The 15,086-nt window shown below is 36.9% G+C and overlaps 1 protein-coding gene across 1 annotated transcript; it reads left to right on the plus strand.

The window, feature by feature from the left end:
* Nucleotides 1–10,862: 10,862 nt before the first annotated feature.
* LOC143633948 (putative apyrase 7) lies at nucleotides 10,863–14,516 on the plus strand. The gene is made up of 2 exons (XM_077102154.1): nucleotides 10,863–12,989; nucleotides 13,914–14,516. The coding sequence occupies exons 1-2, from the start codon at nucleotides 10,988–10,990 to the stop codon at nucleotides 14,198–14,200; spliced, it is 2,289 nt and encodes a 762-aa protein (XP_076958269.1). The 5' UTR covers nucleotides 10,863–10,987; the 3' UTR covers nucleotides 14,201–14,516.
* The last annotated feature ends 570 nt before the right edge of the window (nucleotides 14,517–15,086 follow it).

The raw sequence follows: 15,086 nt of genomic DNA on the forward strand, positions 1-15,086 counted from the left end.
ATAAAGTTTACTATCAACTGCTCTCTAGCTTCTCCAATTTGGTGTATCTATTCTTAGTTTGACCTAAAAAGTCAAACCGCTCGAGTTCAAGCTTTCATTTCTTGTTGCTAGTTCATTCCTCGGGTTAGTATGTCATGTTTTTTTGTGAGTTTAGTTTGTTTAGGACGTTATGCTATATTAAAAATATTTTTCAACGGTATTCGTCCGACTGAAAACGAACTTAACTCACTTATGTTTATTTTAGACAAAGTTTGGTTATTTTTCTACACATAACTTTTGAAACATAAACCACTAAAGTTCTAACCAAAGAATAATATTTTACCATGACGGAAATGAATCCGACATAAAAACCGGGTTCGGGTCTGACTAAAAACAAACCACTTGCTTAAACCGTTTTTTTTACTTTTTAGTTCCGTTTAACTTTCTTGAACGGCCGAACTCATAAAAATTGATTAACAAATATCGCAACTTAAATTCTTAATAGATTTTACTAACTTGGGTATTTTTACATCAAAAACATTACTAAACCAATTATAGAGGGAAAAATATGTATTTCGTTATAAACTCTAAAACTCCAAACTTTGTACGAAACCTATCGCTGTCTTTGTTATTTTACATCATGTCTATTTTTTAAATCTAGAATTTATTTTCTAGGACCGCTCTCCGAACCGAACTTGTCTGGTTCAGCTCGCTTAAACGCTTAGTTCACTTCACTCACTTACTTTAACAAGTGAGTTTTTGCATAATCCTTTTCAATGCTTTTAATATTTTGGGGTGTAGGACGTCACGAATTTTATCTCGTTAGTTATGCGCTTGTTTACAAACCGATTCACATTTATCATTCGTGTTAATATTATTCATGTATATTGTATGATTATACGTGAACTATGTGCAACGTATTTACTTTTTTATGTTTTTTTATGGTGGAAGTTAAGCAAACACATACGTATAGTGGAGGGTTCGGCGGGACGTACATGCGTCGTTTAACGTTATGACATATAGTTGGTTTGGTCAGCTCGCTTAAGTTAGTTTCTTCCATTTAGTTATCTTCTTTCACTTGCCAATTTTTAAGGTGAGTAAATCACACCCCATTTTTAATTTTAAATGTTTTGGGGATAACAGCTATATTATAAACCTCATTATCATTATTTCACAACCTCAATTACAATTCTATTATATGCGTTTACATGCGTTGCTCAATTATTTGTTAACATGTAAGGTGCTTAATTGTTTATTGCTTATTGTTGGTGGCCTCATCTTCATCCTCATCCTTAATAGTTAGATCTTACACCGTCTTAGTAGCTTGACTTTGTGTTGCAACATCCGCGTTTTTGAGATTTAGTTTTATTAGATAAACGAGTTAATTTAGATACATGTCGTGTTGCATTATTTAATTAATTAAATATTTTAAGAGAATGGATAAGATTATTATGGGAAATGGACTTAAAACATATTTTTAGGCCTAGAAGCCTTTAGGCTTTGCGTATTTAAACCCTTAAACCTAAATCCCTCCTTACTCTCATCATTCCATCATCATAACCCATACACATAAAAAACCATTTTTCCATCCTTATCCAAGATCTACTTCAATCTCACCAAAAGGTAAACATTATAGTTCATTCTATTTTGTTAAGATCTAATAATAATATAAATGAATGAATTCTTGAAAGATAAACGCCAAACGAACGAGTCGAGCCGACATAAACAAATTCGTTATAAACAAGGTTCAATGGAATCTAATAACAAAAACAATAATATGATAATACGAATAATAATAACAGTAAGGTGCTATGAAAGCGAAATCTGGTGACCGACGAAACCCGAATCCCGACAGCTCGGCCAAGGCTGAGAACCCGAGCCCAGACCTAAACCATCCGAACCATAACTGACTTGGTGAAGCCTCGTATCCGAACCCGTAAGGAAACGCACCAGAACCATACCATGTCCGTAGGTCGTTGAGCACTCTCCGATGGCCGGAGTTCAAAGGAAACGCGAAACCCGAAGCGCCGATATCAATCCGAACCTGTATAGAACCCGGATCCGAACCCTTGGGAACCGAACCCAAACCTTTCTCATGACTATAAGGCTGAGGGGTGTGGGGGGCGCGAGAGGGGGCGCGAGTGGGGGCTCCAGCCAATAATATTGTGACGTGTGCCAGAGAGAGAAACTTGATAAGATGGGTGTTGGTTGTGGTGCTCGCGCCCCGGGACATGGTGTGGAGGGGCGCGAGCGGTTTTTTTTTATTTTTTTATAAATGTATTAAAAAAACGTATTATTAAAAAAAGTGTTAAATTATTTAAAAAAACACACATTAATTAAAAAAACACATTAATATCTAAAAAAAAAATTAAAGTACTAAAAAAACATTATTCTTATTCTTCGGCCTGGTCTTCTTCGATCAACTTCTTCCGGATACGTTCCTTTTGTTTTTCCATCAGCATTTGGTCGACCGGATTTAGGTTACTGAAGTCTCTTGTAAGGAAGTCCAAATCTCTCATTCTTTTTTTTTCCTTTTTGTCATTAGAGACCACCTCCATGGTTTTGTTGAATTTATTGAGGGATTCAACAAGATCGGTGATGTTTACGGCTTCCCCCTCAGCCGGTTTTTTCCCCCTGGCGTCCCTTCCCAATGGCCGCCTCCTCGGCGGTGAAGACGTTTCCTCCCCCGCAACGTTTAGGTCGAATCCAACCCGGCAATCCGACCCGGCGGAAGTGCTATACGCTCCAGACGAACTAGTTTTAGTCCGTTTCGGCCCTACTTCCGCATCAAGGTCCGGCGCCACCAGCTCAACCCACTTAGAACACCTTCTCAACCTCTCCCACACCTTTACATCGTCCCACGTCTTCACCGTCCCATACCTCCGCAGGCACTCCTGCTTCCACTCTTCGACAGTGAAATTATAAACCGCCAAATCGTCACTGCCACTTGGTCTCATACGACCGGCGTTCCTGTTGAACAGATTAGTAAACAAGCCGACAAATTTTCTGATTTCGGTCCACCGACCCGAAATCATATCGGCGTTCCGCTCTGTACTCCCAACGAGCGAATAGAACGTCTCCCTAACCTTTGTCCAAAAGACCTTGCTCTTTTGGTAGTCCGCTGCAAAATGCATAAATAAATTTGTAAGTCATTTAACTTTTTTATTTAACTTTTTTATTAAAAATCATTTTTAAAAACGTTAAAACAATTACCGCAACGCCGATCCTCAGAAATGACTATCCAAGCCCGACACAGGGCTTCCTTCTCATCCGATGACCACGGAGTGGTTTTCCGTTTCGTCCTTCCAGTCGAAGCCGAACCCGACCCGTCCGTTGCAATTTGTTTTTTCCGGTGGACGCGTCTTCTTTGTCCCGCAGCTTCACCTTCTGGTTCTTGTGTCTCCGGAACTACAAAGTTAGGAGACGGTTGTATGTTGGATGGTTGAAAGCCGGATGATTGTTGCGACCCCGAATAAAACATCGGTTGGTCCGGTGCCGACCATAAATCGTCGTAACTGTAATCTGAATCTAGGTTTGGGTACCAATTTCCAGCCATGTTTTTAAAAAAAGGTTTGGAAGATGGGGTGATTTTGGGTTTTGGGTGTGGTATGTGATATTGGTATGTGATATTGGTTTTGGTTTGTATGTGATATTTATAGAGAAAAAAAATTTTTTTTTTAATAAACAAAGAGCCCAACGGCTCTATTTACGCATTCCCAGGCCATTTACGCGTTATCCCAGCCGCTAGCCCTCTTGCGCCTGCCTGGATTTCCGCGCTCGCGCCCCTCTCGCGCCTCGGTGGTGTGGTGCTCGCGCCCCGGGGCGCGAGCGGATGGGCTCACGCGCCCTTTCTCGCGCTCCACACCCCTCAGCCTAAGAAGGTAAACAATCATGGGCGGCCGCGACTAAGGAAACCCGAACCAAATCCGAGCCTTCACGCGAATACTACGACACGCAAAATACTTTGGACGCGAACGTGCGAATTTCACGAATTCACATCGCATGACGTGCGAATCCCCGTGCGAATTTCCGACGTGCGAATCTTTCCTGTGCGAACCATCGTGATGTGAAGCAAGTAGGGATAGAGATGTCCTTCGTTGTAGTTTAGTGGACGGCCAAGGTGGCTGGAAATGGATGACGGCGGTGGCCGTGAACTAGAGTAAGTAAGAAAGGAGAAGAAGTAGAGCGGCGGTGTTGGTGTAGCCATGGAACAAGATAGGGGAAACAAAATCCAAACCCGACCCGGAACTTGGGCCGCCGGAGAAGAAAGAGAGCAGAGGGGGGCGGCTAGGGTTGGGGTTAACGGGGAGGAAGGTGTTGGTGATTTGTTATATAATAATAAAAGGATGGTAGTTATGTGAGAACTTAAATGAAACCCAAACCCGAGACCCGACTCATCTAACGACCCATGACCCGCCTCGAACAAAAGAATGGGAGTTGAATACAAACTAAACGTAAGAACCTACTCGTTAAGGAATGAGATTTTAAATAAAGGTTAGCTTATAAGGAACATTAATAAGAACCTAACTGAGCATGAGTCAATTATGAACCCGACAAACCCGAACTTGCTATAGGAAATGCTAACTCAAAAACGCGTTAATGATGCGAATTAATACTAATGAAGCAAGTATAATATAAATATAGAATAATAATAAATAAGGTTATGTATATTAAAGTAATAAGACCAGTTTATGAAAGTTACATGTCGGTTCGGTTAGCTTAAAAGTCAACCCCGCTAACTTTAGAGAATTAAGATCCAACAAATATAGAGTTTAATACGTGTATGTTATTAACAGTTAGTCGGGCACAGTTGAAGAAAGACATTACTATTAATTCGGAGAGGAATCGCCTACAGGTGAGTTCCAGCCCCCTTTTTCCTTTAAACGTTTTTGGGGTTGTATGCATACTCGTACGTGAAAGAGTAGATATATGTAATTTTAATTAATTATATATATCTTATAAGGACGTGTTTATATATTAATTTATTAATATATAATTGAAATGTTTGAATGGTAGTTAATAGAATAGAAGGAGTTAGGGAGCAAACTCTACTAATGCTTGCGTAGAATGTTATATGAATAACAATGAGTATGAATACTATGTATAGAAGAATGTGTATACATTCATGCGTAGAGTCTTTGGGCCTCATGCATGCACAATAAGTTAGGATGTCAAATCCCTCTAACTTTATATGGCTTAGTCATGAGCAAGGATAGGAGGCTCGGTTATGAGCAAAGATAAGAGGCTTGGTTATGAGCAAGGGTAGAAGGCTCGGTTATGAGTAAGAGTAGGAGGCTCAGTTCCGAGTAAGTGTATAGGAATATAGTTACGAAACGATTGATAGACCGACATAGAGAAAGTAAATAAAGAATTATAAATGTCATGCTGTGTTAAATGTATGAAAGATGTGATTAACTTATAAATCGTATGTTATGAAAAGTAAAGAAACGTTAGAACTCACTCAGCGTATAGCTGACTTTTAGTATGCATGCAGGTATTGTGATGACGTGGCAACCTTGAGGCACGTACGAGGCTATCCATATTACAGATTATTTAGAAGAGGAAGTTGTTATGTAAAAAGTTTTAGTTTCCGCTGTATGAAACTGAGTTTATGAGTAAATCCAACACCGAATGTAAGGCTACCGGGATCGAGGCCTTACATGTGTCATGATTAATAGATTATTATTTGTTACTGTTGCAAGTAAATTGTTACGATTATGCATCCACATAGGAATTGGTTTTTATTATTATATATATCAAATTGTATTTTTGCTCACAACCTTGTGTTGATCAAATTTATTTTTATACATGTTGCAGGTATTTACATGAGTTAAGTGAAGACAAGCAGTTGGTTGATTACCTTTAGGATATCAAAAAACTAATAGTTATCATGATGTTTGGTTTGAATTTTATTTATTTGGATAATGTTTCATTTTGTGATTTTGTGATGTACATGGATTGTTTGAATTTGAGTAATTAGATAATGTCACTTTATTATTAATAGTGTCTTGTGAGCTATTGTGCAATCAGTTGCGTCCCGACATTTCCGCCGTAGGTTGTGGTGTGACAGATTTTGTGTTTCTTCATATGAAAGATGCATTGTGTAACAAAAAATCACAAGTTGACATTGTTAACATATATATAGTAAAGAAGAAATCCAAAGGCTAGAGTGAAACAATAGACCCAACAAATTTGCGGTTCTAATTTAGTTCTGTGCTCACAATCAGTATAAGCAGCAGGTAATCAAAATTGAAGTTTATGCTTTATGGTGATAAAATTATATTCCTAAGTAATTTAGCATTGAATTTGAACTACTTCTAGAGAAACAATTTGATTGCCCAATATATCCATTTTTGCAAAGTTAATATATAAGTTTATAACAGATTATAATATGTAATAGTATAATATTCTACTAAGTATTTAGTAACATTTAATAAATAAAAAAATAGCAATTACCAGGCAATTTATGTGTAATTAGCAAATATAAATAAACAAATTAATCTATAAGTTTATAACAAATTCTAATATGTAATGTTCATCCAGGTGTATGGTAGCAAATAGCAAATTAAGTAGCAATTATTACTAAATAATATAGAATAGAATCTATGATAAATTAATGTGTTTTAGCAAATAGTAGATTAATCTATAATAATATGTAATGTTTAATCTGGTGAATGTATGCTCTAACGCTGTGCTCCCGAGTTCATTTATGAAAAGAAAAGAAGAGAAAAATTTATTTTCTTCTCTTTTCTTTTGACATCTCATTTTTCTCTTTAATTTTTTCTTTTTAAATCTTTTTAATTTGGAATGATATAAATTCTTTTATTTTACTCACATTTTCTCTCCCCTCCTCTCTTTTCTTTCCTTTAATGAAATTCGGGAACACGTCTTTATTTTTTCCTTCATTTTCCTTCTTTAAATGAAACTCAGAACACAACAAATTTTTTTCATCCCTTATTTGTCTTTCCTTTCCTCCTTTAAATGAAATTCGGGAACACAAAGGTTATAACATATTCAAAGCTATCTCATTATCAGCAACAAAACTTAAACCGATAGTCACTAAACAGAAATATAGATTTGAACAGAGAAACAAATCCAAGAATCTAAGATGCAGTGAAGCACACAAACATTTTTCAACATGTGCAGTCAATATAGCAGCTTCAATTTCTATACCTAAATCAAACCCTAACATAAATTTTATTTTTTTTGGGTTTAAGATTATTTCCTACAACTAACCAATCTACAAGCTATAAGGTTCAAAAATCTAGCGGTGGAAGTTCAATTAACATAATTAGTGCAATAATTTTCTATATGAACTAGCAAAACAATAGGACACGAAAATTAAAAAGATTTCATTGTAAAGAAACTATTAAAGTGAGTCAAACTGAAGTTTTTGTGGCGATGCGGTGCACCACGTGCAGGGTGCGAGCAATTTGCGGTGGTGTGTTGCTGGTTCACGACGGTGAAGTGCGACAGGTGTAGTAGTAAACTGGCGGTGGTCTTGGTAATTTTGTGGTGGTGTGTTAAGGCATGAATTCTATTCAGGCAGGAATTAAGGGGTAGAAGATGATTGCAAGAGAAGATAAGCAGGAAAGAGCGGGAGTTGCAGATGGAGTGTTGTAGCACTTCACCAAATTTGGAGGTTTACATAGCATTTCACTAAAATTTAAAAATGGAGTTTGGAGAGAGGGAATAAGTTGGAGTGGTTATTTAGATGATTTTTCTAGATTTTAGAAATGAAGATGGATATGGAGAAATTGGGAATGCTCTTAGAGTATGTTTGGTTGAAGGTAATGGAATGAAGGGAGGAATGAAATGAAAGAATGAATGGAATGGACAAATAAATGAAATGGATCGTTACCGTTCCTTTGTCTTATTTGGTTAATCTAGAGGAATGAAATGAATTATTACTTTATGTTGTTTGGTATCCAAAAAAAATTGTAGGATAAAATAGAAATAATAAAAACACTTCTATCTCAAAATAATTTTTTTACCAAAATAAAAAAAACTAAATTGGCGACGGTGGTAGTGGTAACTCCAGTGACGAAAATGGTGGGTAGTGGTGGCGGTGGTCAAGAGGTGGTAGCATTGGTATTGATGGCGATGGTAGGGTGGCGGCAACGGTGGTAGCGGTTAGGTGGTGGTGGTCAGGCAGCGGCAATGGTGGTGGCGATGATGGACAAGCGGAGGTGATGACAATGGTTGCGGTGGTTATCACAATGATGGTGGCGACGGCGGCGGCGGTGGCAGCAGCGGTGTTGGTGGTGGCAGTTAGGTGGTGACAGTGGCAATGGTAGTGGTGGTGGTGTTTGTGTTAAGTGGTGGTGGTGTTTAGAAAGTAGGGTGAAGGAGAAATGGAATGAAAAAACAGGGGGAGGAGGTGTGGAAAGGAATGGTTTTGATAAAATGAGATTCCATGTGTAATGGATTATTTCATTTTTTAATTCCCACGCAAGAAATCATTTCATTCCCTCTGTCATTGCTGCATACCAAACGCTACCTTAGAACATTCACATCATTATCTCTATCTCCAAATATTATGCTAAAAATTACTACATTTTCTTTCTTATTTTCAATTAAATAAAACTTTCTAATACATTTATACATCATATTTTCTCCCTTCTCCACTCACAATTAGTTTCACAAAGTATTAAAAAATTACAAGGGGTGAAAAATAGTTTTTTAAATATACAAAACAATCAGTACATTTTGTATCTTCTCTCCCACCACCATAAACTACTTCCTATGTTATAAACACACCCCTCACAATATATAGGGGATATGACGTGAATTCTCTTATATCCGAAACAAATGATTGGTTTGGAATATTTATTTAATACAATTTTAAATAAAAAAATGCATGATTAAGTTGACATGTTTAATTAAACATGCCGTGTTATGGCTAACCTTTTTTACCCGTTTGTTAAAACAAGTTGACCTATCAACTAATTAAACATGTTGACCCACTAATTTGTTTATGACCATCTAACCAATTTTTCAAAACCAACAGGCCCAATTAACCAACTTACAACTTGATTACTACCCCATGAACATATTTAATACGTTTACATATAAAGGTTAAATATGTAATATTCGGGTTACAAGATTTTAAGAGTGTGTGATTATAGTTATTTAATTTCATACTAATATGATTATGGGTTGTGTTTTGGTTGTACAACTCACTAACACTACATCTACCTAATACAATTTAAAGTTTATAGATAATTAAATAAATGATATTAGTACCAATGATGTTCATGCAAATTGGATTTAGTAGTCTAAATTTATGACTCATAAGCTAATAATAATCTATACAAATAATGTGATCGATTACACTTATAACTTCTACTTTCATTTAGACTAGGATTATCCTTGCTAAGAGGAGACGAGATGGTGTAAGTGATCATCAGTTGATCACTTGGCTTCAACTAATCAAGCTCATCATCATCGCTTTTCTTGGCCCCTTCCCAAGAAAAACACCCACCTTCCAGTGATGGATGTGGTGGGATGGTGTTCCGTGACTTGCCGCTATCATGGGAGTGCCTCGTCCCCTTACAAACATTGTCATTGGCGCATTGATTGTATAAAAAATGTTTTGCTATTTTTTTTACGTTTTTTACTAATTTTTATTTATGTTTTTATGAGAGAGAAAGTGTAAATTAACTTTAACATTTTTTGTTAACTTTAATTGTGAACCATAAGATTTAATCTTTAATTAAAAACATATGGTTGAGAATGAGTTTATAGAGTTTTCACAATCTCAAGTGAGTTTTTATTATGATGAAAAGTTATAAGATGGTAAAATAAGGAATCCAAATTTGATTTTATAATAACCTATCAATTACTAATAGTTTAAATTATTAAAAATAAAAATTCAATTTATTTAATAGAAAGCATTTGAAAGAAAGAAAGAGGTTGGTGGGTAGGATGGTAAAAAAGCAACGGGACAATAGAAAAGAAGGTTAAAAATTACTTTAGTATGATGTTTGCGTCGTCGGGGTGGTTCAACGCAGAAAAGGAAAGCCCAGTTACTAATATTATTATTATTATTATTATTATTATCGCATATTTATTTGTTTCTCTGAGGATCCAAACAAAATCCGGTGACGGCCGACGACGCTTCTTCCCGATCTCCGGCAACTCACAACTTTCCTCCTTAAATTATTATTAATAATAATTAATCATACTCATCCTTCCAGATCCAAACTTCTCCTTCCTGTACATACATACTCAATAATCAGACATTCTGTAAGTATTCGCTAATCTCACTCAATTCCTTTCTAGGTTTTACTTGCTACCAGATCTCTATTTAAGTTTTTACTTGCAGACAGAAGATAGGATTTAATTCATCTCATCTCATTTTTAGGTTTCTAATAATTGCGTCATGTGAACAAGTAATAGAATTAGTCCACAATCTATAAACATTTTTGCATTCTTTATACTGAATTTACCGTTTGCTATAAACCTACTGATTTTCTATTATGCAACCTCTGTTTCAAGTCACAAAGTAAGATTTGATTTTTAAAATGTTGTTTGTTTACTCACCAGTCACCGCTTTATGCCATTGCTAGGTGTAGAATACAAACAACCAAACAAACGTAGACCGTAGAAATCTCACTCATAGCAAAACTGTTTGTACGGCCTGGGAAGGGTGAGATGAGGGTAAACATTTTCTCTATTCCAAAAGACCGAGAGGCTGCTTCCCTGGCTCTGAAAGCCTTTTTTTTCTTTTACATGTAAAGTATAGTATTCCAGATGAGAAATCTGATGAATGTATCATATGCAACTTTAATATGACAATGCCATTAATTGACAAGCTAGTGCTCACAATGTGATATGTTTCAGGTAAACAAATGTGTTTTAACTGTCGATGCTTTGTGATGCATACTTCCTAGAGATGAAAAGTTTTGTCTCTGCAAAGGCCAGATGCAACTGTTTAAAATTATTTTCGTATCAAGTCTCGGGATGAAACGTTACATGGCTTAAAACATCTAAAACTACCATAAAGATGGCATTTAGTGGAATCAAAGAGCTATTTTCCTCTGTAACAAGTCGGTTCTCATCTTCCAAATCTTCAACCGGTCCATATGCATCGTCCGGTTTACCACCACTTGGTGGTTCCGTTGACGGTTATGGTTTTCCCAGTTCTAGACAAAAGAATTATTTAAGACTTTCATCATCCCTTCAAGATTTCTCTGCATATCGGCGGCTTGATCCAGAAGATGGCAATTTTACCCCTGGATTTGACAATAATTTACCAAATTCAAACCAGCATCATTTTGTTAATGGTGGGGCAAGTTTTTCTAAGGAAAAATCATCATCACTATCGTCATCATCATCATCATCGTCTTCACAAACAAGTGTAAGAAGAAAATGGGTGCGTGTAATCATGGTTCTCCTCTGTTTTCTTTTTCTAGCCTTTTTTATTTACGGGTTGATGATTTTATATTCTAATTGGGCTCATGGATCGGCTCGTTTTTACGTGGTACTCGATTGTGGTAGCACTGGAACACGTGTTTATGTCTACCAAGCATCCATAAACCGCCAGAAAACCGACTCACTTCCGATTTTATTGAAATCGATACCTGAAGATCTTCAAACCAGACCGAGTTTACAAACAGGACGGGCTTATAATCGTATGGAAACCGAACCCGGGTTCGACAAACTGGTCCATAACGCGTCTGGATTGAAACACGCGATAAAACCGCTTCTCAAATGGGCAGAAAAACAAATCCCTATACATGCTCATAAGACGACGTCAGTTTTTCTTTACGCGACAGGTGGCGTTCGTCGTCTACCGAGTGCTGACTCAGATTGGCTTTTGAAATATGCATGGTCTATAATCAAGCATTCGTCTTTTTTATGTCGAAAAGAGTGGATTAAAATAATTAGTGGAATGGAAGAAGCGTATTATGGGTGGATTGCTTTGAATTACCATAATCGTGTGCTCGGATCAATACCCAAAAAAGAATCTTTCGGTGCACTCGATTTAGGCGGTTCATCATTACAAGTCACATTCGAGAGCCAAGATCATGTTAACAATGAAACTAGCTTAAACTTACGAATTGGTCCACTTAACCACCACTTAAGTGCTTATTCTCTAGCGGGTTATGGTTTAAACGACGCATTTGATAAATCAGTGGTTCATCTATTAAAAAAAAACCCACAACCACAGAATTTACTTAAAGGCAGAGCTGTAATTCGACATCCGTGTCTGCAAACCGGGTATAAAGAAAAATACATATGTTCGCAATGTCAAACCGTTATTCTACCGAACCGAAGGAAAATACTGGGAAAGGTCGGAAAATCGGGAATCCCTGTTCAGTTAATTGGTGCACCAAAATGGGACGAATGCAGTGCATTAGCGAAAATCACGGTCAACTTATCGGAATGGTCAGCTCAAAGTCAAGGACTCGATTGCGACTTACGCCCATGTGCGCTTCAAAACAATTTCCCACGTCCACAAGGGCAGTTTTACGCGATGTCGGGTTTTTATGTCGTTTATAAGTTTTTCAACTTGAGTTCCAATGCAGCTCTTGACGATGTTCTAGAAAAAGGTCGTGAGTTTTGTGAAAAAACGTGGGATTCTGCTAAAAAGAGTGTGCCACTTCAGCCTTTTATTGAACAGTATTGTTTCCGAGCGCCTTATATTGTTTTGTTATTAAGAGAAGGGTTGCATATAACAGACCGACGGGTGACTATTGGTTCAGGTGGTATTACATGGACAACGGGTGTTGCGTTGTTGGAAGCGGGGAAAGCAATATCGACACGAGTGGGTTTGCATAATTATAGATTGTTACAAATGAAGATGAACCCGGTCGTTGTTTCTGTTATTTTGGTTGCGTCTTTGTTTCTTGTTGTTTGTGCGTTATCTTGTGCGGGTAATTGTGGGCCCCGATTCTTTCGTAGGCTGTATCTGCCATTTTTCAGACACAACAACGCGTCGGGGAATTCTGTTCTTAATATTTCAAGCCCGTTTAATTTTCGGCGGTGGAGTCCTATTATTTCAGGTAAAAAAATTTATAAGTTGATACCATAAAAAACCACTGTACTTTCTTATTTATGTAAAAGAGTCCCACAACCTAATGTTAGTATATTAAACTTCCAAAATTTGTCTAAAATGCATATACTTTTTGTTTTTTTCGTTTTTTGAAAAAATGACAGAGAGAGAGAGAGAGAGAGAGAGAGAGACTTTTGATTCCATATATATGGGGACACAATCTTTAGAACCAGTTCTATATTGAGAATGCGAGAACCGCATAAGCCACTTGCACATTGTGCATTAATGATTTATCGAGATAGTGGGGTAGGCGGTTATGTAACCACCTTCTGTATAACACTTAGAGCAAAATGTACAAGTGCATTATACAGTGCTCGCAGATCTCAACTTATTATTGATTTTGAAACGAACACCCTCTTACATATATTGCAAGGGTGTTGTATGTCATTTTATATAAGAATAATGACTTTTTTAACTCTCTAAGTTGGTTAATTAAGACAGTATATATATTGGTTTAATATGATTTTAGCCCTTTATTTTAATATAAAGTAAATTACATTATTTTGTTCTTTACGTTCACCCTAAATTGAGAAGGTGTAACAGCGCGTTACATCCTTACTTAGTCTAGTTATGTGCCTTGTCAATGTACCTTTTTAGTTATGATGGTAGTTTTGTCAATGTACCTTTTTAGTGTTTACTTTGAAAAGTCATATTAAATAAAAAGTAAAATGACAAAGTCACCCTCATGTTCCTTGCACATGACTGGACTTAACAGAAAGGAGGTAAGTGTCACAACTTTTTAAAAACAAAATGGCCTACCTTAGTTAAATGACACAAGCTGCAGTTGGGGTAAACCTGAAGGATGAAAATGGTAATTTCTCTTCAAGATTAATTTTGCATATTAACTAATTATCTAACTTGTGATGTGTATCAGGAGAAGGAAGGGTTAAGATGCCTTTGAGCCCAGTGGCTAGCGCTCAAAACCGGGCCTTCGGTCCTGATATCCAGCTGGCAGAATCATCACCATACCCGTCATCCAGCAGTGTTGCACATAGTTTTTCCTCAAGTAGTTTGGGCCAGGCCCAATTCGACGGTACCAGTCACATGGGTGCTTTTTACTCAGGCCCACACCGAGGTCAAATGCGCCTCCAAAGCAGACGATCACAGTCTCGAGAAGACCTTAACTGCTCAATTGCCGATGCACATTTGGTCAAGGTTTGACTTTTTTTCTCAAGTATACCAACATATTGCTCAAAATAAACTCTCGTGGGGACTTTACAAAATTTGGTTTTTTGAACCCGAAGCGAGTCAACTGAAAGTTGTGATGGTGCATTGTAAATACCTTAACATGTTGATCATGACGGTTTTGGCCAACTGGTTGTTGAAGATGAGGCCTATTTTGTACAATCAATTTGCCTTGGTTATTTAGGACAGATTAGTGTTCGGATCATGTTCGACTAGTTTTTGTACGATATCTAATAGATTACTTTTTCGGTTATTTTAAGCGTTATTGTCCCGAGGCTGCCCTAGCCTTTTTTATATTTAGCAACACGTCGAATGAATTTCCTAACCGAATTGCAAAATTATGATCGGTTGCATAGATCATCCATAACTTAAAAGGAATTCTGTAAATTTGTTGGTTTTTTTAAGAATAGATAAATAGAAAAATAGAATCCATAATTCACACTTATGAATACACAGTTGTTCCAACGTATTTCTAATTTATAGTAAGCACTAGTATGCAGTGTTGACCAAATATGGCGGACATAATTATTGTATCACAGCTAAATTATTACTATGTACAAGTATTTAAGATTTGATATTAAACGACTCTATGAATAAACCCAAGATATACATGATATCCCATACAATGCATCTCTTTTCTCTACATGATCGAATTCAGACAGTGGCGTCGACATAGAACACCGCTTCTCTTTCCATCTCATTTGGTCTTAAGAGAAGAATAAAAAAGAAATTACAATTTGAGCTATGGACGAAAAGGAACAGTCGAACGTACATGATCATAAGACCGCTTTGAACCAGAATAGCATCCTTCAAATCACTGTCCCTAGGCTTTAGTACCAGCTGCATGAATCTTTGTAGCAAA

The sequence above is a fragment of the Bidens hawaiensis genome, unplaced genomic scaffold, assembly GCF_021521415.1.
Source record: "Bidens hawaiensis isolate Kalapana, Puna unplaced genomic scaffold, B.hawaiensis_p1.1 tig00006950_1, whole genome shotgun sequence".
Taxonomy (NCBI): Eukaryota; Viridiplantae; Streptophyta; class Magnoliopsida; order Asterales; family Asteraceae; genus Bidens; species Bidens hawaiensis.

Bases quoted from the DNA above. Each gene is read 5' to 3' on its own strand.
- LOC143633948 (XM_077102154.1), top strand. From the start codon at position 10,988: ATGGCATTTAGTGGAATCAAAGAGCTATTTTCCTCTGTAACAAGTCGG. The intron at 12,990-13,913 runs GTAAAAAAATTT...GATGTGTATCAG, and splicing joins GTGGAGTCCTATTATTTCAG to GAGAAGGAAGGGTTAAGATG.